Source organism: Leucoraja erinacea, chromosome 16, assembly GCF_028641065.1.
Source record: "Leucoraja erinacea ecotype New England chromosome 16, Leri_hhj_1, whole genome shotgun sequence".
Taxonomy (NCBI): domain Eukaryota; kingdom Metazoa; phylum Chordata; class Chondrichthyes; order Rajiformes; family Rajidae; genus Leucoraja; species Leucoraja erinaceus.
In genome coordinates, this window is record NC_073392.1 from 43,358,452 (window position 1) to 43,380,798 (window position 22,347).

The 22,347-nt window shown below is 41.2% G+C and overlaps 1 protein-coding gene across 2 annotated transcripts in view; it reads right to left on the reverse strand.

The window, feature by feature from the left end:
- Nucleotides 1-22,347, reverse strand: part of iars1 (isoleucyl-tRNA synthetase 1) — a 174,257-nt gene that overhangs the window by 146,220 nt on the left and 5,690 nt on the right. Inside the window, exons 2-6 of one of the 2 annotated variants that reach the window (XM_055648264.1) lie at nucleotides 18,676-18,803; nucleotides 17,020-17,176; nucleotides 16,325-16,444; nucleotides 13,475-13,557; nucleotides 1,742-1,859 (exon numbers count right to left, since the gene is read on the reverse strand). In XM_055648264.1, coding sequence (XP_055504239.1) covers nucleotides 1,742-1,859; nucleotides 13,475-13,557; nucleotides 16,325-16,444; nucleotides 17,020-17,176; nucleotides 18,676-18,794 — 597 coding nt within the window. In that variant the 5' untranslated portion in view covers nucleotides 18,795-18,803. Of the gene's footprint in view, nucleotides 1-1,741; nucleotides 1,860-13,474; nucleotides 13,558-15,203; nucleotides 15,343-16,324; nucleotides 16,445-17,019; nucleotides 17,177-18,675; nucleotides 18,804-22,347 lie in introns of those variants that run through there. The other variant, XM_055648265.1, reaches the window with a different exon arrangement.

Genomic DNA, 22,347 nt, shown 5'->3' on the forward strand with positions numbered 1-22,347 from the left:
TATAGAGGCCAAATAACCTACAAACCTGCAAGTCTGGGTTGTGAGAGGAAACCCATGTGGTCACAGGGAGCATATGCAAACTCCATGCAGACAGCACCGAGGACAGGTTCGAACCCAGATATTTGGATGATGTGAGGCAGCAGCTCTGCTGCTGTGCTGAGAGCTTTACAGGACTTTGATTAGGCCATATTTGGAGCATTGTGTGCATTTCTGGTTACCTTATTACAAGAAGAGCGTGGAGGCTTTGGAGAGGGTGCAGAAGAGGTTTACCAGAATGCTGTCTGGATTACAGGGTATTGCCTATTAAGTGAGATTGGATAAATTTGGGTTGTTTTCCCTGGAGCCTTAGCAGATGAATGGAAACCTGATAGGAATATATAAAATTATGAGGCATAGAAAGGATCGGCAGTCAGAACCGTTTTGCCAGAGTAGAAATGTCAGAGACTAGAGGGAATAGCTTTAACATCAGAAGGGAACATTTTAAGAAAATGTGCAGGACAAATTTTGTTTTACAGAGAGTGGTGAGTACCTGGAATGCATTGCGAATAGTGGTGGAGGCAGATACAATCGTGGCATTTACAATGTCATTTGATAATAAACCAGAATACAAAACTCAGAAATAAAATCCATAATGTGGAAATGTGGCACAAAGGCTGAATAAATAGAAAGGAAATTAAAACCTCAGTTTCAGTTTCATGACTGCTTACAAAACTTGCATCTTAAACAAATGATTAATTCACCCTTAAGAAATATTAACTGGTTCTCAAAAATGTCAATCCCTCATCTTCAGAATAAAAACTAATAAGATTTTTCACATCTAGATCTGCCGAATTTCACACTACAAAAGCAATTTAATCTTTAAAAGCCAGGGCACCTCAGCTGATCTAACGCTACTAAACTCAACACATGAAGGCAACTGCGTCGCCTCTGAACAGAAGTATTATATCCCATCAGGAGGTCAAAAAGGATAACTTTCTTCAAATAAATCTATCTCTTTGGGGGAAATTTATGAAAGGTACCCATTCACCCAATGATGATAACGCAAAGATGGAAAGGCATTACCAGCAAGCAACTTTACATCATGTTTATTATCATTGCAGCAAATTTCCTCGTAAATTTGATCAAATCAGTTTCACAACTAGGGCTGAGAAGATAGATATACCAACAAAATTTGAGTTTCACTGTACCTTAATTGGTACATAGAAACATAGAAAATAGGTGCAGGAGGAGGCCATTCGGCCCTTTGAGCCAGCACCGCCATTCATTGTGATCATGGCTGATCGTCCCCAATCAATAATCCGTGCCTGCCTTCTCCCCAGACACATAGAAAATAGTGACAATAAACTTACCTTTGAAAATTGTTTTTACCACTGATAAATTAACGAAAGCATCTGAGCCAAATAAGGCTTGTAATTTTCATTTATTATTGAGGGAAAAAACATTACAATGCATCATTCTTCATATAGGGCAGAAATCAATGCTTTTAGAGATTAATTGCAAATCACCAAGCTTTTCACCCGATAGTTAGTCATAGTCAAACAGCATGAAAACAGACCTTTTCTCCTTTGCAATAAGAGCCATTTCCTATTGATTTATATTTCTTCCAGAATTATAATCAATTAAAATCACAAAACACCTAGTCTTGGAATGCAAAATTCTGAAGAGTTTGAAGTAGACTACCCTAGTGCCATAACTAGAACCACACTAGTACAAATATTGTAATTAAAAGTTTGTTTGTCACCTTATAATTTTGATGTGCTTCAAAGTTGGAAAGAGGAGTGTTGCATGCGGTGGAAAACGGCATAACTTTTACACCTCTGTAGACAAGTCCTTTATCGTATAGTTGCTTAAACACCCACCTGAAAGGAAAACAGATGTAAATATGTACATTATAGCAACATTTGCATTTCAAAGTCAGATTATTGTCCATTTAAGTTTATTCCGTCACAATTTTTTACATGAAGTTCATAGCTCTCTCAATGACAGATGGGGAAATTTGTCTGCTGATTTTTCTTTTCCTTGTTTCAACTCAACCAAGCAGCAACTTTATGCTGATGCACTCCACAATTCAGTATAGTAAGGCCCACATACTAGGCTGGCCTGGAAGGTTAGTTCACATGAGATCTAAAGTTAGCTCTCCAATATTAGCTTTGTGAAAGGAATCAGAGGCTAGTAGTAGTGGTGGACTATTTTTCAGATTCTTGGCATGTGACCAGTGGTGTGCTACAGGGATCAATGCTGAGTCCCCTGTTGTTTGTCATACATATTAACTATTTGGATGGGAATGTAAGGTAGCATGATTAGTTTGTGAATTGGTGCTATGGACAATGATAAAGGTTGTCTGTTGGTACAACAGGATGCCGATTAGATAGGAAAACGGGGAAAGGAACGGCAGATGGAAACACCCTCAGAAAAGAGCATTTTGGGAGGTTGATCCAGGATAGGACGTACATATTTAATGTCAGAGACCTGAAGTATTGTAGAACAACCTATGGATACAAGTACATAATTCCCTGGAAATAGCAACACAGACAGAGCAGTGAAGATAGATTTTGGCACCCTTGCCTTCATTGGTCAAGGTATTGAGTTCAGGAGTTGAGACGTCATTGTAATTGTACAAGACGTTGCCGAGCTCAGGCCTGGAGTACTGTGTGGATTTCTGGTCACCCAGCTATAGGAAGGATGTCAGTAAGCTGCGAAGGGGGCAAAAACAATTCACGTGGATGTTACCAGGACTGGGCTTGTGTTATAAGGAGAGGCTGGGGCTTTTTTCGTTTGAGCTTAAGAGGTTAAGATAACTTTATAGAGGTTTATGAAATTATGAGGGGAATCGATAAGGTCTATAGTCACAGTCTTTTTCCCAGGGTAGGGACTTCTAAAACAGCCATGAACATTGAGCTGAAAAACTTGTGAAGTTCTAAAACAAATGTATTAGTTTATAGCAATCCACCTAAATGCTAAAGATGACTTCAGACCATGACAAATTCCACCAAATCCAATCCAATCCACCAGCTTTGCTTCAATTGACTTTAAAGTTTACTCCAATTCGTTGATGGCATGCTCAGTGAAATGGCATGCTCAGTGACCTGCTATCAAGGGCTGTTACTATCAACGATAGATTGAAGGAGTGTTTGCAGCTGATTTCAACAAGATTTAGGTGAATGCGGTGTGATTTTATTGAACACACAAAATTCTTATAGGGTTGATGTGGTGGATAGACCTGCACTGTTTATAATTTCAATATAAAGGGTTTGATAAACAGGATTGAGATCAGTAAAAATCTTCAAGTGGGTAGTGAAACTTTGGAATTATATACTTAAGAGGCCTGTGGAACCTCAATGACTTGGTGTATTCAAGACAGAGATTTCTAGACTTCTGGATATTAAGTCAATCATGACATATAGGGTGAGTGGAGTACAGTGGTGCTGGAGAAAAAGATTTGCCATGTTACTGAAGGTCAAGGTAGGCACATAGGCTGAATGGCTTACTTCTGCTTCCATTTCCTATATTCTTATGTTAAGTCTATTTGTGCATCCAGTAGTTTCTTGAATCAAAGGGTGAACCAAATTGGTCAGTGACTGGCTTGTGCAATGATGGGGTCCTCAGTATTAGATTTAAATTTAATTGGTAGAAATTCAAAAGAATCAGAGGTAGACTGGTCAACACAAATCCTTGACAAAAACTCGTAATCAGTGGTATCGACTGACAGTATCAGGGTCATTATATTAACAATTATTGTAATCTAACTAGCAATGGGCAAATTAAACTGCATTAATCAAACAATCCCAGTCAGGTCTTTACTACCTGGAAGTGCAGAGTCCAGACACCATTGCTGATCTTAAAAGCATCTGAACAAGTAGTGAAAACGGGTAATTAGTATGGGCAATAAATGCTGAATTTCCAGCAATTTCCACAATCGCCAATGAAAAATGCTGCTCCCAGAAACATGAGAAAACATCATCATGTAAGCTTTTTACAGGATCCATAGTGCCACCTCCTGGAAATGTTATGAAAGTACAGTTCCACCGGTTTGTGGATCTATATTTTGCATACTCACTGTGACCAAACATATTATTTGATTTGCAAACAAATCAATCAAATATATATTTTTTAAGAGGTCAACAATTATTTTTGATGTTAAGAACTTGGTGGAAAAATATTTTCCTTTATTTCTCATTCCCAAAATGATCGTTGTCTTGTTCAACTAAGTATCGTCAATTGCTAGATGCCCACATAACCTCTCCTAGTACCAATTATTTGCAGAACATTTTAAAAATCATGTATATTGCTGGCCATCTGATAATAGCAATGTTATAAAACCAGTTAGCAACATCTGTGGGACAGGAATCAAACTGTATCGATTAATTTCCCTTCTACTAACCCTTCTAGCATTTTCTATCACCTATATTTGTATTTTATTTTTTTCCGAATCTGGGCATTGCTGGCATCTGGGCATAGCATTTATTGCCCACCTAATTGCCCTTGGGAATATGTGGCAGTTCATCTTCTCAAGATTAAGAATGCTGTTTGGGGGGGGATTCCAGGATTAAGAACAAGTGACAATGACAAACTGGCAATATTTTTCAATGTCAGGATGATGAATCTGCAGGTGGCAGTACTGCTACGTGTCTACTTGCCCTACTGGTGTAGTTACTGTCAGAATACCTGGGCATTTAACTGCAGTAAACTGTGTAGAATGAACACACTGCAGCCATTGTGAATTGGTAATGAAGGGAATGTTTAGGGTGCTTGACAGAATGCCAATTCAACAGTTTGCTTTGTCCAAGAATGTGTCAAGCTTTAGAGTGGCCAGAGGTACACATATCCAGGAAAGTGGGGAGTATTTTGCCATGTTCCTAACTTGTGGCTTGAGTATCAGGACATGAATCACTCACCACTGGATCTTTCACCTGCTTTCTGAGGTTGATTTAGTTGAGTTTCTGCCCCCGAGATGTTAATGGTGGGGGAAATTGGCCACAGTAAAACCAAGGGTAAGCAATAGATTTTCCTCTTGTTGGAGAAGGTATTAGTATTGGTTTATTATTGTCACGTGTACCAAGATACAGTGAAAAACTTTATTGCGAGTGCTACCAACGCAAATCATACCATACGCAAGTACATTAGGGTGTGCAAGAGAAAAACAGACAGCAGAATATAGTGTTGCAGCTTCAGAGAAAATACAGTTAAAAATGCACGAGTCACAATGGGAGATTAAGAGTACATCCTTAGTACATGAGAGTTCTGTTTAAGAGTTTGATAACAGCTTGAAGTAGCTGTTCTTGAATCTGGTGTTAGTGCTTTCAAGCTTTTATATTTTCTACCCTAATGACAGGAGAGAAGGAAAAAAATGACCAGGGTGTGAGTGGCCCTTGATTATATCGACATTTATCTGAAGGGTGTGTGGTGTAGATGTAGTTGATAAGGGTGAGAGGATGGTTTGCATGACCTAGTGGGATGTATGCACAACTCTTTGAAATTTCTTCTGGTCATAGGCAGAGCAGTTTCCATACCAAGCTGTGATGTATGATGTATCGCCATCTTTCTATGGGGCATTTATAGAAATTGGTAAAAATCATTGGAGACATGCCGAATTTCCACAGTCTTCTAAGCAAGCAGAACATCAGCAAGCTTATAGTGCCAATGTGATGGGACCAGGACAAATTATTGGTGATATTTACACATTGGAACTTGAAACTCTCGACCATTTCCACTTCAGCACCTCTGATACAGATTGGATTGTGCACTACACCATGCGTTCTTAAGTTGATAACTTACTCCTTTGTTTTGCTCACATTGAGGGTGAACTTATTATTTTGATACTATGCTACCAATGTCTCTTATTTGCTTCCTGATAGTCTCATCATTGTTTGAGATCTGGCCAATCCAAGGAAGATCTAAGATTTAAATCCAAAGATCAAAATCCAAGGATGAGGCATATAAATTGGCCAGAGGAAGCAGAAAACCAAAGGACTGGGAGAAGTTTAGAATCCAACAGAGGAAGACAGAGGGGTTAATTAAGAGGAGAGGGGGGGGGGGGGGGGGGGGGGGGGGGGGGGGGGGGGGGGGGGAGCATGAAAGAAAGCTTGCAGGGAATATAAAAACTGACTGTAAAAGCTTCTTTAGATCTGCAAAAAGGAAAAGATTAGCAAAGACAAATGCAGGACCCTTACAGTCAGAGATAGGTGAATTTATAATGGTAAACAAGGATATGGCAGACCACTTAAACTTTGGTTCTGTCTTCACTAAGGAAGGGAGGAACTGAAGGGAATCCACGTTAGTCTGGAAATGGTGTTGGGTAAATTGTTGGGACTGAAGGCAGATAAATCCTCAGGGCTTGATGGTCTGCATCCCAGAGTACTCAAGGAGGTGGCCCTAGAAATCGTAGATGCATTGGTGATCATTTTCCAATGTTCTATAGACTCTGGATCAGTTCCTGTGAACTGGAGGGTAGCCAATGTAACCCTACTTTTTAAAAAAGGAGAGAAAAAACAGGGAATTATAGACCAGTTAGCCTTACATCAGTAGTGGGGAAGAAGCTTGAGTCGATTATTAAAGATGTAATAGCAGCGTAATTGGAAAGCAGTGACAGAATCGGTCAATAGACAATAGGTGCAGCAGTAGGCCATTTGGCCCTTCGAGCTAGCACCGCCATTCAATATGATCATGGCTGATCATCCCCAATCAGTACCCCGTTCCTGCCTTCTCCCAATATCCCCTGACTCCGCTATTTTTAAGAGCCCTATCTAGCTCTCTCTTGAAAGCATCCAGAGAACCTGCCTCCACCGCCCTCTGAGGCAGAGAATTCCACAGACTCACCACTCTCTGTGAGAAAAAGTGTTTCCTCGTCTCCATTCTAAATGGCTTACTCCTTAAACTGTGGCCCCTGGTTCTGGACTCCCCCAACATCGGGAACATGTTTCCTGCCTCTAGCGTGTCCAAACCCTTAACAATCTTATATGTTTCAATGAGATCCCCTCTCATCCTTCTAAACTCCAGAGTGTACAAGCCCAGCTGCTCCATTCTCTCAGCATGTGACAGTCCCGCCATCCCGGGAACTTGTAACCCTACGCTGCACCACCTCAATAGCAAGAATGTCCTTCCTCAAATTAGGGGACCAAAACTGCACACAATACTCCAGGTGTGGTCTCACTGGAGCACTGTACAACTGCAGAAGGACCTCTTTGCTCCAATATGCGATTCCTCTTGTTATAAAGGGCAACATGCCATTCGCTTTCTTCACTGCCTGCTGTACCTGCATGCTTATTTTCATAGACTGATGAACAAGGACCCCCAGATCCCGTTGTACTTCCCCTTTTCCCAAACTTGACGTCATTTAGATAGTAATCTGCCTTCCTGTTTTTGCTACCAAAGTGGATAGCCTCAGATTTATTTGCATTAAACTTCATCTGCCATCCATCTGCCCACTCCCCCAACCTGTCCAAGTCACCCTGCATTCTGATAGCATCCTCCTCACAGTCCACACTGCCACCCAGCTTTGTGTCATCTGCAAATTTCCTAATGTTACTTTGAATCCCTTCATCCAAATCATTGATGTATATTGTAAACAGCTGCGGTCCCAGCACCGAGCCTTGCGGTACCTCACTAGTCACTGCCTGCCATTCTTAAAGGGACCCGTTAATCCCTATTCTTTGTTTCCTGTCTGCCAACACTTCTCTATCCATGTCAGCACTCTACCCACAATACCATGTGCCCTAATTTTGCCCACTACTCTCCTATGTGGGACCTTATCAAATGATTTCTGAAAGTCCAGGCACACTACATCCACTGGCTCTCCCTTGTCCATTTTCCTAGTTACATCCTCAAAAAATCCTTCAAAGTCAGCATGGATTTATGAAGGAAAAATCATGCTTGACTAGTCTGCTGGAGTTTTTTGAGAATGTACCAAGTAGAATGGATAAGGGAGAGCCAGTGGATGTGGTGTTTCTGGACTTTCAAAAAGCCTTTGACCAGGTCCCACACAAGAGATTAGTGTGCAAAATTAGAGCACATGGTATTGGGGGTAGGGTATTGACAGATAAAGAAGTGGTTGGCAGACAGGAAACAAAGAGTAGGAATTAACAGGTCCTTTTCAGAATGGCAAGCAGTGAGGTACTGCAAGGCTCAGTGCTTGGACCCCAGTTATTTACAATATATAATTAACGATTCAGACGAGAGAATTAAATGTAACATCTCCATGTTTGTGGGTGAGACAAAGCTGGGTGGCAGTGTGAGATTCGAGGAGGATGCTATGAGGCTGCAGGGGGACTTGAATAGGTTGGTAGAGTGGGCAGATGCATGGCAAACACAGTATAATGTGGATAAATGTCAGGTTATCCACTTTGGTGGCAGGAAAAGATAGGCAGATTATTATCTGAATGCTGTCAGATTAGGAAAGGGGGGGTGCAACAAGACCTGGTTGTGCTTGGACATCAGTCACTGAAAGTAAGCCTGCAGGTAGAGCAGGCAGTGAGGAAAGTTAATGGCATGTTGGCCTTCATTGCAAGAGGATTTGAGTTTAAGAGCAAGGAGGTCCTACTGTAGTTTACAGGGTCCTGGTGAGACCGCACATGGAGTATTGTGTGCAGTTTTGGTCTCATAATTTGAGTAAGGACATTATTGCTATTGAGCGATTTCACCAGGTTAATTCCCAGGGTGGCAGGACTGACATATGATGAAAGAATGGGTTGACTGAGCTTGGATTCACTGGAATTTAGAAGGATGAGAGGGTATCTTATAGAAACATATAAAAATCTTAAAGGATTGGACAGGATAGATGCAGGAAAAATGTTCCCAATGTTGGGGGAGTCCAGAACCAGGGGTCACAGTTTAAGAATATGGGGTAGGCCATTTAATATGGGGTAGGCCACACAAGGCAGTGGACAATTCATTGGATGTTGTCAAGAGAGTTATAGTTCTTAGGGGTAACGGAATCAAGGGATATGGGGAAAAACAGGAACGGGATACAGATATTGGATGATCAGCCATGATCATACTGAATGTCGGTGCTGGCTCAAAGGGCCGAATGGCCTACTCTGCACATTTTCTATGTTTCTATGGCCTATCACAATAATGTCATCTGCAGACGTGAGGTGAGAGCAATATATGGTCACACAATAATGTAAAAGAGAGTAGTACACAATAATGTAAAAAAGCAAACCCGTCTGAAGAAGGGTTTCGGCCCGAAACGTTGCCTATTTCCTTCGCTCCATAGATGCTGCTGCACCCGCTGAGTTTCTCCAGCTTTTTTGTGTAACCAATGTAAAAGAGAGTATGGTAAGGGGCTAAGAATGCAACCTTGCCAGTGTTGAGAATTATTATGGAGTTTCATCACCTATGTTTCGTCGCCTATCCTTATTGATTGTGCTCTATGGGTCAGAGAGTTAATGATCCATTTGCAGAGAGGAATGCTGAATCCTAGGACAAGGAGTTTGGAGACAAGTTTGGTTGGAATTATGGTATTGAAGGCAGAGCCATTCGTGGAGATGATCATTGCTTAGCACTTTTGTGGCACAAACTTTATTTGCCACTTATCTGTTGGAGCTTGAACCATGCTTGATCATCTTGCATTATAGTTGAGTGAAGAATATACAGGGTCATGAGATTACACTGCTGCTGATATCCCAGGTCCTCGTGGATGCCCAGTTTACAGCGTCCAGGTTGGTTCTGAGTCCAAATTATTAAGCACGATTGTGGTGGACAACATAATCTTCAGTGTGGAGACAGAAGATTGCCTCCACAAAGACTGTGCCAACTCCAGCATAGACAGATGCACAGGTCACTGAGATTCACGAGGATGTTGTCAGGTAAATTTGTCCCAAGTGATGACTCTGACTGAAAGCTGCTTCTCAAGATTCAGTCAGTGCTGTTGCTGTAAACACAATAGACAATAGGTGCAGGAGTAGACCATTCGGCCCTTCGAGCCTTAGTGATGGACACAGAAATTCATCCAGGTGTTGCTCAATATAAAGGACCACTGATTTATCAGCTAAGGGAGGACAGTAGGTGGCGATCAGGATGAAGCTATCTTGTCCACATTTGAACTATTGCCATGTGACTTTGCACTGTCTGCAGAGTGTTGGGGACTTCAAGAACCAATTCCTTCAACTGCGTACTATGATGCCACCACTTTTGGTGGAATTGAACAGCTTTCAGGAAAGGGCTTTCCCACCGCTTATGAATCTCACCTATTGGTGGTGCGATTCTGTGAAAGCAATCAAGTCAGATTGTTGCCCAACTCATCTGTGGAACAGCTTTCCCAATTTGTACACCAGTCCCTGGTGAAGAGGACTTTGCACAGCAACAGGGCTGGGAATAACTTTGGTGCCTAGGTCAATGCTAACTTCATCAAGTTTTATCCTCTGTTTAAATGCAGTACTAATGATGGAACTGAGTGGTTTGCTAAGGCATTTAAGAATCAACCACAAGGCATGGGTCTTTATGCACATAGAGGCCATGGCAGTTAAGAATAGCAGGTATCCTCCCAGGGCCATCTTAACAGCATTCTAGGCCCCCGGGCAGAGCAGTGCACCTACACTTCCAGTTTCTTTATGCCGAATCAAATATGCCGTCATGCACTTGCGATGTTCTTCTCCGTTTTCATGTTCTACAATAATATTTTACGATACATAGATTAGCATGTGCTCATGGGGCCCCGGGCAACTACCCAGCGTGCCCATGCGTTAAGACGGCCCTGTATCCTCCCCCAAAGACATAGCAATCTAGATAGTTTTTGGCAACAATCCAGTAATTATTTATGCTTATTGTTACTAAAACCAGATTTTATTTCCAAATTCAGATTATTAATTGAATTTAAATTCCATAGCTGTCCTGGTGGATTTGAAATCTAAGGATTGTTATTCCAAATCACTGAATTATTAATCTGGGAATTTTACCACATCACCAACGTATCCCAATTAGGATTGGGCATTAAACCTGGTTTAATTGCTCATTAATTTGTGATTTATGATTGTGCAAGAATAAACTATTGAATAGGATGATGTTTTCATTGAATGAATGATGTGCCTGATGAATTTGACAAAACAGCTGATGCAAAAACAGTGAAGAATTAGAAGCAATGAAGGCTGTGGGAGGAAATGATTTTACAGAGACGTCCAGACAAAATCTATGGCAGCCAAGAGTCCACGTTTTGCATGTAATTACTGACAGATTCAACATTTACCCACATAAGAGTGGGCGTTTCAATCTTGCTGCTAAACTCCAATTGTGATTTCCAGTTTGCACTCTGTCACTGGACTACATGTAGAAACCAACTAGGTAGAAAAGCTCGGCAAGACATTAAGCATTCTGGCTTCAGGGAAGAATGGCTGGGATACAGTACAAATTTTTATTACGTCTATTTTACTGTTTAAATATTTAACAGTGTTTTAATTGATTTTTTTAAATGTTAGTAAATTGTATAATCTCATTCTTAATTAATTCTTCAAGAACAATGACAACTGGCAGCATTGAAACTTGACACACAGAGGATATAGATTTGTCATTTGTCATTCCACACGAGCTTTGCAGGTGCGACCGTTTCTAGTGAGACACATTTCTACCTTCTGGGATCTGCTGCTCATCTCAGCAAGCTAATTCAGCCCTACTGATCCACAGAAGGTAAATGTTGAACTCTGGGGAACAGGAAAGGTGATTGTAAGCAGAGAATTACACCAAAGAAAATCCAGGCCAAGAAGCTCTTTGATCATATGAAGGTGATGACAAAAGTAGTCTTTCAGTCCTTTGGAAACAAATAAATACATACTACATTGTATATAAATGTCAACAAATGTTTCACATTTATTAAAACGTGAAACCGAACTAGTTCTTATAAACATTATAGAACAATTGCAGCAGTAAGACAATTTCCAAAAATATTTTCAACAAATTGCAGTTAAACTGTAAAAGCCTAGAAGCGAAGAAGTCAATCTTCAATGATTAGAACACCATCCAAACTTTCCTAATCACACTATATTTCCATCAGGATGTCCCCTGGCACGAATCCAACTGAAGATCAGTAGCCAGAATAATGGAGTTCCAATCACGATGCCAACCCCATCCTCGAAAGACTTGACACTCAGCATGACCCGCTTGACAGATTTACGAACTATCAAGGCTCTCTGGCTGTTTATTATTGCCACCTGCCACTCTATCTTCCGTACTTCACCGTACTCAAATCTGGAATTTATCTTCAGGCTAATCTGATCATGGCAAACAGACAAATATTAATATTTTTAGATTATTCACACTTTCAAAGCATCAACAGCCACCTGCAGCTTCACCCTGATATTAGTTTGTATTTCAGCCAGCAGTTGGTCCAAAATAATTTCACCCCTTTTTGGGCATTTACAATCAATAAGGGGGCATTCTGAAGAAGGATCCCAACCCCATTCCTTCTCTCAGAGATGCTGCTTGTCCCGCTGAGTTACTCCAGCTTTTTGGGTCTATCTTTGGCCCATTATAAATGCACATTATATAGATTAGCTTTGTAAATGTATACAAACAGGACATGAACTCATTGTGAGATCTGTCTTCCATTATACTTCGTGTTCTACAGTAGAATAAAGCTACTTATTAAATGAAGCCAATGAAATGTTTACTCAGTTTGCCTTCACAGAGATTTTTTTTTAAGCTGTGTGCAGGGAATCTAGTGAACATCAGCAGCAGATACAGATAGGTGAATAATGACAACCAAATCACATAAAATAATAATTTACATTAATTAACTCATAAAACGTCACTTGCTGGTTTATAGTAGGAATAATACAACATTCAACACAGACAATGGCTTTCACATCCTGGTCGTGTTTCTCAAGCTACAGCAACAGAGGTCAGCATAATCATGATTGATGGGCACAGGGGGTTGTAAACACTGCAAGATTTTAAAGGTTGCACGATATATTGATTACTAAGGAATCAGCGTTCCAGCACACCCAATCTGGGATTGGCATGCAGTGAACCAGAAGGTCAACACTTCAGTTTTGGTGTATTGTGAAGCTAGAGAATAAGCTTATGCAGGTAAAAGCTAATAAATGTGGGCTGTTATGAAAGTATTTGCAGTCCGCAAATTGGAAATCCACCACCAAAATTTAGAGTCACTCAGTCGAGATCTGCAATGTTAAATATGTGCTTTCTTATCTATGACTCTTAATATGGCCAGTCTGACATTGGACTTGCAACCATCTTCCTGCCTATTGCACATGCATCTTGACATCCATGCACTGCAAACATCATTGTATGTCTGTCACAAATATGTTCAATGTCTCATTTTCTTTTGGTGAAATATTCCAAAAATGCATAAACCTCAAGAATTATTCACTTCCATCTTAAATGGGCTTCCTCTTTATTTGTCTTCAATGATAATTCAATTCAATTATTCAATTATACTTTATTAAATGGATGAATAAGAGTAATCAGTCACCAAATATATTTAAATTAAATTATCATCAAAAAAATGCATGTTTATTTTATGACTTACCAGACAGATTCCATGAAGGATGGGTACAGGGTCTTATAATCATTCTTAAAATCAATCCAGCGTCCCAATCTAGTGATAGCAGTCTGATGGAGAAGAATAACATTCATAAACATTTTTAATTCAGCTTTATCATAAACAGCAAAAGCTAAATAATGAACATCAGTTTTTTGTTGTCTTGTAATATTGATAATATTGATAATTTTGATAATTGATAATGAAAAAATAACTTCACAAAATTTAACACACTTGACCCAATCTGTTAATGTATTACATCATGTTGATTGAGGGGGGATCTTATAGAAACTTACAAAATTCTTAAGGGGTTGGACAGGCTAGATGCAGGAAGATTATTCCCGATGTTGGGGAAGTCCAGAACAAGGGGTCACACTTTAAGGATAAGGGGGAAGTCTTTTAGGACCGAGATGAGAAAATCATTTTTTTCACAGAGAGTGGTGAATCTGTGGAATTCTCTGCCACAGAAGGTAATTGAGGCCAATTCATGTAGCCAAACCAGCCAAAGAGATCCTATTTTTGAAACAAGAGTTCTTACAAAATTTTTGAGGACTTCCCAAATCATACACACCAATATGGGAGGGTGTATGCTATATTCAATAATTATCCAAAAAAATGTTGAAGATTACGTTATAGCATGCAATCTTCAGTATTAAATTCTGAGGACGAAATTCAAGGAGGAGCAGCTTGTCTCTCAACTAAACACATCACAGCCATCGAGACTCAGTGAATTCACATCACCAGCCATTTTTAGTTAATTTCAGACTGGATAGTTCCAACTATAGCATTAGCCACTTTATTGTCTCTGCACAAATGCTGCCTGACACACTGAGTACTTTTAGCTTTCTCTTTCACAACTGGTTTTAGAAATCACAGTTTTGTTCCTCACAATTCCAGTATTATTTTAACCCCTCTCTCTATTCTCATTCATCTTCTGTTATCTGACAGACCAGCAGCAATTAATAAGTGTTCACCAACTTTTCTCAGTTGGCACTCAGTTCCCCCACCGTTGTTTTCTCCAACCCTCTTCCATTACAACCTAAAACATTTTTGATTCTACGTTTTCTACATTGTTCATTCCATTGAGAGATCATATAGCTATATAATTAAAATTCTAAACTTGACCACTTCCTGTTTGCACTGTATATTGATTTTAGAAAAGACGCCTCAATCCTCTCTCCTCAATCACGCAATGAAGGCCGCACCCCTTCTGGTGGGAGGGGGAGGGGCTATAAAACCCGCAAGTGTGGGTGTGGCTCCATCTCTGTAAGATGGGGGAGGGAGAGGGTCACGACTGTCTGAGCTGGAAATCTACAGAACACTGAGAATACTGACCTGTGAGTGCCCTCGCTGTGTTTTTAAACTGTGAATTTTGCAACTGTGTGTCTATTGAAATGTGCCTTTTGCAACTGTACAAAAATATGAAAATGTCTAAAATTGATTGGCCACCCTCTTCCCCCTTCTCTCTCACAGTCTCTCACCTGTTTTCAGCAGAATTCCTGGCAGTTTTTGAGCTGCCAGCCTGCCAGGCTTGAGTTACTGAGCTGCCAGCCCAATAATCCATTTGGCCTACAATGTCCCTTTGTAAACCAGTCCCATCGGCCAACAACACCCATGCTAGCACTCCAGAAAGCCCCCGCCCCACATTGGCCAGAGATATATATATATAATTTTTTTTAATTTTATGTTTCCAGTTTCTGCTGTCAGCAACACTTACCTCCCATTCTCCCGAATATCTCACACTATACTTCGACAATGTCTGTTGTATTCAGCTATTCCCATTTTTGCTACATCCTCAGGTCCTTTTATACCCAGCGTCTTGTCGATTTCATATTCCTACACACAAAATTAAAAGAAAATTGTTCATACATGATAAACTGTCAGGGATCAAATTTTAATTTGACCCTCATTTTAATTTCTTTCCTCAAACATTCAAAAACAGCAAGATTTCCTCAATCCTGCTCTCCTTTCAGACACGCAATGAAACAATCAGAAAAACTGCAATCAACCCTGTTTCATCAGGTGGGAGGGGGTTAAAAAGAATAAATGCAAAAGGCAGATATATTTAAAACAGAACTACCGCAAGTTCTTATTTCATAATGGGCACAACCTTTTATGGCTTGGGACCAGACACTTTGTAATTCAGATGTCGGGGAGGGAGATTTTTTTGGGTCACGACTGGTGGCTGAGCTGGTAAATCTACAGAACACTGAGAATACTGACCTGTGAGTGCCCTCGCTGTGTTTTTAAACTGTGAATTTTGCAACTGTGTGTCTATTGAAATGTGCCTTTTGCAACTGTAAAAAAATATGAAAATGTCTCCCTGTCCCTGGGATAGCAGGGGGCCAAACCCTACTCCCCTCCCCCTCCAACTCCAGAGGGAATTCTCTACGGCGACAGTGGCTGCCCTCAGCCCCTGCCTCCTCATTTCAGCAGAATTGCCCCTGGCAGTTTTTGCTGGCTGTCCAGCCGTGCTTGCAGGCTGGGGGTGAGTTTACTGAGTCTGCCACCCCCTGGACTGGATGAGACTGGGAACTGTCGCCCTTCGGCCTACAATGCAAACAACCCCACTCTTGTAAACCAGTTCCCATCGGCCAACAGGAACTCCCCATGCTAGCACTCCAGAAAGCCGCACCCGCCCCACATTGGGCCAGCAATCTTGGGCCTCTGGGTGGCTTGCGGAGAGCCTGGTGGAATCCAATTGGTGTGTCTCCGGGGGACCTGCAGCCATCGCCGAAGACAGTGCAAAGCCCCCGCGGGTGCCATGACCATATATATATATATATTTTTGTTTTGAAATTGAATGTTTCCAATTTTCTGCTGTACAGCAACACTTACCTCCCATTCTCCCGAATATCTCATCACTATACTTCGACAATGTCTGTTGTATTCAGCTATTCCCATTTTTGCTACATCCTCAGGTCCTTTTATACCCAGCGTCTTGTCGATTTCATATTCCTACACACAAAATTAAAAGAAAATTGTTCATACATGATAAACTGTCAGGGATCAAATTTTAATTTGACCCTCAGCTTCTTTAATTTCTTTGGAACCTCAGTTGCTGATCTGGGACATTGCAGTAAAATGGGGGTCAAGTTCCGTTGGTTAAAACGTCTAATGAATCAATGCTGTAGCATTTTAAGACAAAATGGGCAATGCTGAGCTGGAGAGGGGAGTGATTCCTTTCGGGACAGGTGGGGTGAAAACTGAAGCATTGACAAACTACTGCTGCCTGCATGAGTTAAAAAACTGCAATCAACTTACACTGTGTAAATGTCAGTTCAAAAATTGCTAACGATAATGAGGTGAGTATATAGTTAAAAATGCAATATAATTTATGAAAGGGGATTTAGTTATTCTTATACGACGGAGGTTCCGCTGTCACCTACACGGTAAAGTTTTCAAGGACCTTTCATCAATAGACCGAAAAAATGTCGCTATTCGGAGGTTTTCGTTATTTGGATCGTCGGATAAAAGGTTGTGCACCTGTAGAATAACAATCTGGTGAAATAACATCAATTCCAGCAACCTACCACAGGCAAGCCATGGCAATCCCATCCAAATCTTCTTTCCACACTGAATCCACTCTGATGAGCAAATCTGGTCACTATGTCCTTTATTGTCCCAGCAAGAATATGACCATAATGTGGAAGGCCAGTGGCAAAAGGTGGACCATCATAAAAAGTGTACCTGTGAAATCCAACATTGATAATAAATAATCCACAATTAAATTCAAATCAGTAAATCAGGCACATATTCAATTATCAACAAAGTCAATACTGAAAATAAATATAATGATATAGTTATACAGGAATACTTTGGCATATTTTCTGCTTGCTATGAAAGGAAAATGAACATCAAAAGTAATAAAGTAAAAGGACAAAGGGCGCAAAAGGCGACTGAAAGTTTGTTTAAAGAGAACAAATCGTATTTTAGAAAAACATTTCGAAAAAAGAAAAAAGTTGGAAGGTGCATAAGGTTAAAAGACAGAGTGTGAAAATGCACCTCCAACAAAGCTGAAAGATTTGCCAACATTAATGTAGACTGCCAGAGGTAGAGTAGGTGGGTGTTCTAGAAAATAAGAACAATTTGGAACAAAGTTAGACTGGAGACTGAGAACCTTACAGATAGTGGAGTTGAATCATGATTGATGACACAATTTAATAAGGAGGATGAAGGTTTCCAATGAATGTACCTGGAGACAAATTCAGGATGGCAGATTAGACTGATGTACAGCCATGAATATGTCAAGGACAATACCGAGAGATGATTATTTTTAAAAATTGAGTTTATGGAGATCAAAAGGACGTCAAGTCAGTCATTCAAAACTAGATAGTGGTGAGAAAAATATAAAGTTTCACAGATATTGAGGGAGAGGCAAATATAAATATTGCTGTGATAGTGGAGTGGAACATTTGTACTCTTTCATGGCTGCTGTTCACAAGAAATTAAACTTCTCATCGTGGCTGTTTTAGTGAGTTCAAGCACAACACATTAGCAATTAGCAAATAGAAAATAAACTAATGAAACTGTATAGTAAAATAAATGTTACCTGAAAGTGCCACCCAATTTCACTCGGCAACTAAGGTAATAATATACTTTTTGCAGGTAGCCTGCATTTTGGTGGGGTGGGGTGAGGGTTGAAAGGTTTGGAAGATATGGGGCAGATGAGCTACATTCCTAGAAAACAGTCCATATCATGATTTCCGCAACGCAAATTCGCATCATCTGGGTGAGTGTCACGAAAAAAAAAAATGTGTTTATGTTTCACATATATTCTGACTGAATACAGTTGTATTCCATACCTCAGATTTTCTGATCATGAGTTGTATGGGGCAAATTTCCATTACCCAAACTTCCATAAAGCAGGGTTCACTGGTACCTTGTTTGTACAATGAAGAAAGACTGGAGAAAATCTCACCAAAATGTCAATAGCTCTCTTTTAATTACTGGGCAAAACCCTGAGATATATTAGGTTACACAAAAAAGCTGGAGAAACTCAGCGGGTGCAGCAGCATCTATGGAGCGAAGGAAATAGGCAACGTTTCGGGCCGAAACCCTTCTTCAGACGTTGCCTATTTCCTTCGCTCCATAGATGCTGCTGCACCCGCTGAGTTTCTCCAGCTTTTTTGTGTAACCTTCGATTCTCCAGCATCTGCAGTTCCCTCTTAAACCCTGAGATATATTACCTTGGTTTGTTTTTAGATTGTTTCAGACATTCCTGAAAACAGTCCAACTCCTTCCAGATCTTCAGTATCTGCTCTTCCTCGGCAGGGAAGTTGATGGTTTCGGGCACGGGTTGAACCATTCTTTACATCTAATTTGTGAGAAAGAAATAATCTTTTGAATATAGGGAACAAAGTGATGTTATAAATTCAGCAAATTCATAAACTCAGTGGATCAAAAATTATGATCATGTCTTAGCTAGCAATAGATATCAGAAACATTGGACAGCCAAGCTGTTAATACTAATATCACATTCAAGTAATTGAAAGGTTTAAGTCAAACAAGTAACAAGAAATTATGACTTGGGGAAACAATCCCCGCAAAGAGGTTCAAGTAGTTATAAGTAATTTGGAAATCAGGGGCATTATGGGCAGCACATTAGCCTTGCTAGTTGAGATGCTGCCACACAGTGCTGGAGATCGATTTGATCCAAGCATTGGGGGTTGTCTGTGTGAAGTTTTCACATTTTCCCTGTGACCTTGTGGGCTTCCTCCGTTGCTCCAGTTTCCTCCCACATCCCAAAGATATACAGATTGGTAAACTAATTGACCTGTGTAAATCTCCTAATTCCCCTCCCTCTGCAAGTTGTGTCGGGACAGGTTGCAAAAGTGGGACAACATAGAACAGGTAATCAATACTCAGAATGGACTTGGCGGGCCAAAGGGCCTTTACCATGCTATATCTTTCAATCGATCAAAACCTCACTGTTGATTAAAGATCTAACAATCTATGTGCTTGGATTTGACATTTGCTCAAGCCAGTGGGTATCTGTACCAGTTGGGGCCAGCAGTTGCAGTCATCAAGCAGGAGGACCATTCAACGTACTAAACAATTCTCAGACAATAAAGCAGGACGTAAAAAGCACAATTTTAATATAATAATTTAAACATTTTATGTATCTTGATATGAAAATTGGAAGGAGTACAAAACATAAGGAACAATGGGCTAAAATTATGAAAACATAATGGAAGAGGCTCTACCTGAAATACAAACATCAGTTCAGACCAATTATGATATCATATAGGGTTCAGAAAGAGGTAGCACTAAGGGATTGCGAATGCATTAGTAGTGATCTTAGTAGTGATCTTTCAAGAATCGCTACAGTCACGAGTGGTTCCAGATGATTGGAAAATTTCAAATATTGCTCCCTGTTCAAGAAGGGAACAAAGCTGAAGAGTGGAATCAATAGGCCGTTAGACTGACTTCAGTGGTTGGTAAGATTTTAATAACAGTCCATTATAGAGGATGAGATTTCTGAGTACTGAGAAGCACATGATAAAATTGGCCAAAGTGAGCATGGTTTTCTGAAAGGGGGATCTTGCCTGACGAACCTGTTGGAATTCTTTAAGTAAATACATGATACACCAAGTAGAGTCAGTGGATAGTTACAAAAAGCTGGACAGCAGCATCTCTGGATAGAAGGATTGGGTGACTTTTCGGGACCAGACCCGTCTGAAGAAGGGTCTCGACCTGAAATTTAAGTTGAAGAAGGTTCTTGACCCGAAACGTCGCCCATTCCTTCTCTCCAGAGATGCTGCCTATCCCGCTGAGTTATTCCAGCTGTTTGTGTCTATCATTGGTTTAAACTAGAATCTGCAGTCCCTTCTTACACGCACAGAGGCCGTGGATGTTGTTTACCTGGATTTTCAGAAGGCCTTTGATAAGGTGCTGCAAGTAACGCTGCGGAAGATGATAGCCCAAGGTATCAGAGGGAATTGTGGGCTTCCTCCGGGTGCTCCAGTTTCCTCCCACATCCCAAAGATATACAGGTTGGTAAACTGCACCCAGTAGACAACGTAGACAAAAATGCTGGAGAAACTCAGCGGGTGCTGCAGCATCTATAGTAGTTTGGCTGGGTGACATGGCAGAGAGAGGCAATATGGAGCGAAGGAAATAAGCAACGTTTCGGGCCGAAACCCTTCTTCAGTGATGTAGGGTGGGGGGGGGGGAGGGGAAGGAGGGGAGAAGAAAGGAAAAGGGAAGAGGAGGAGCCCGAGGGCTGAGATGAGCTGAGAAGGGGAGGAGACAGCAAGGGCTACCGGAAATTGGAGAATTCAATGTTTATGACGCATGGGTGCAGACTGACCAAGCGGAATATGAGGTGCTGCTCCTCCAATTTCCAGTGGTGCTCACTCTGGCCATGGAGGAGGCCCAGGACAGAGAGGTCAGATTCGGAATGGGATGGGGAGTTGAAGTGCTGAGCCACCGGGAGATCAGGTGGATCAGGGAGATCAATGCAGACCGAGCGGAGGTGTTCGGCGAAACGATCGCCAAGCCTATGCTTGGTCTCAACAAGATCAGCTGACATCTAGAGCAGCGGATGCAATAGATGAGGTTGGAGGAGATGCAGGTGAACCTCTGTTGCACCTGGAATGACTGCTTGGATCCTTGAATGGAGTCGAGGTGGGAGGTAAAGCGACAAGTGGAGCATCTCTTGCGGTTGCAAGGGAAAGTGCCCGGGGAGGGGGTGGTGCGGGAGGGAAGAATTGACCAGGGAGTTACGGAGGGAGCGGTCTTTGCGGAAAGCAGACAGGGGGGAAGATGGGAAGATGTGGCGAGTGGTGGGGTCACGTTGGAGGTGGCGAAAATGACGGAGGACTATTTGTTGTATGTGACGGCTAGTGGGGTGAAAGGTGAGGACTAGGGGGACTCTGCCCTTATTACGAGTGGGGGGATGGGGAGAGAGAGCAGTGTTACGGGGTGTGGAAGAGACCCTGGTGAGAGCCTCATCTATAGTAGGGGAGGGGAACCCCCGTTCCCTGAAGAATGAGGGCATTTCGGTGCCCTGGTGTGAAACACATCATCCTGGGAGCAGATGCGGCGTAGACGGAGGAATTGGGCGTAGGGGGTGGAGTCCTTACAGGAAGCAGGGTGGGAAGAAGAATAGTCAAGATAGCCATGGGAGTCAGTGGGTTTATAGTGGATGTCGGTCAGAAGTCTATCACCTGCGATGGAGATAGTGAGGTCAAGAAATGGTAGGAAAGTGTCCGAAATGGTCCAGGTGTATTTGAGTGCCGGATGGAAGTTGTGTGTGGGTGCAGGAAGTGCCTGATCAAATACCGTAAATTACAAAAAAGGATGCCAAAAGGAAAAATAAATAGAAAGATGGCCATGGGGAAAACAAGGCAAAAGCATGGGTTGAAGATGTAAGTTGTGACGAGGAGGAACTGAAATAGAGCAAAAAAATTAGAGCTGGAATTCGAGAAGAAAATGAATAGGACATGCCAATTTAATTTGAGAAGTAAAACAATTTAACTAGATTGTAATCTAGAACAAGAACAAAGAACAAACAAAGAACAGAACATACAGGATGAAGAACTCCAGATTAAATTAGGAGGTGAGAAATGTATCTGACAACACAAACTGTGGGCTAAACTCCCTATCAAGTATGAATTGGGAATAGGAGTGATGGTGTCACAGGAAAAATATCTGCAGGAGAATGGCAATTTGGCTCCAAGATCCCATCTAGTCAGATTGGGAAAGTAACTTTGTAGTATTTTATGTGATATTGGCGATTTGCTTGACTTTTTAGTCGAAACAGATCATCTCCAGTTGTTTCATATAAAATTTACCAGTTGTGACATATGAAAACACAAACAAACATCATTTTATTGTAAAGTTTCAGGCAGTTTTAA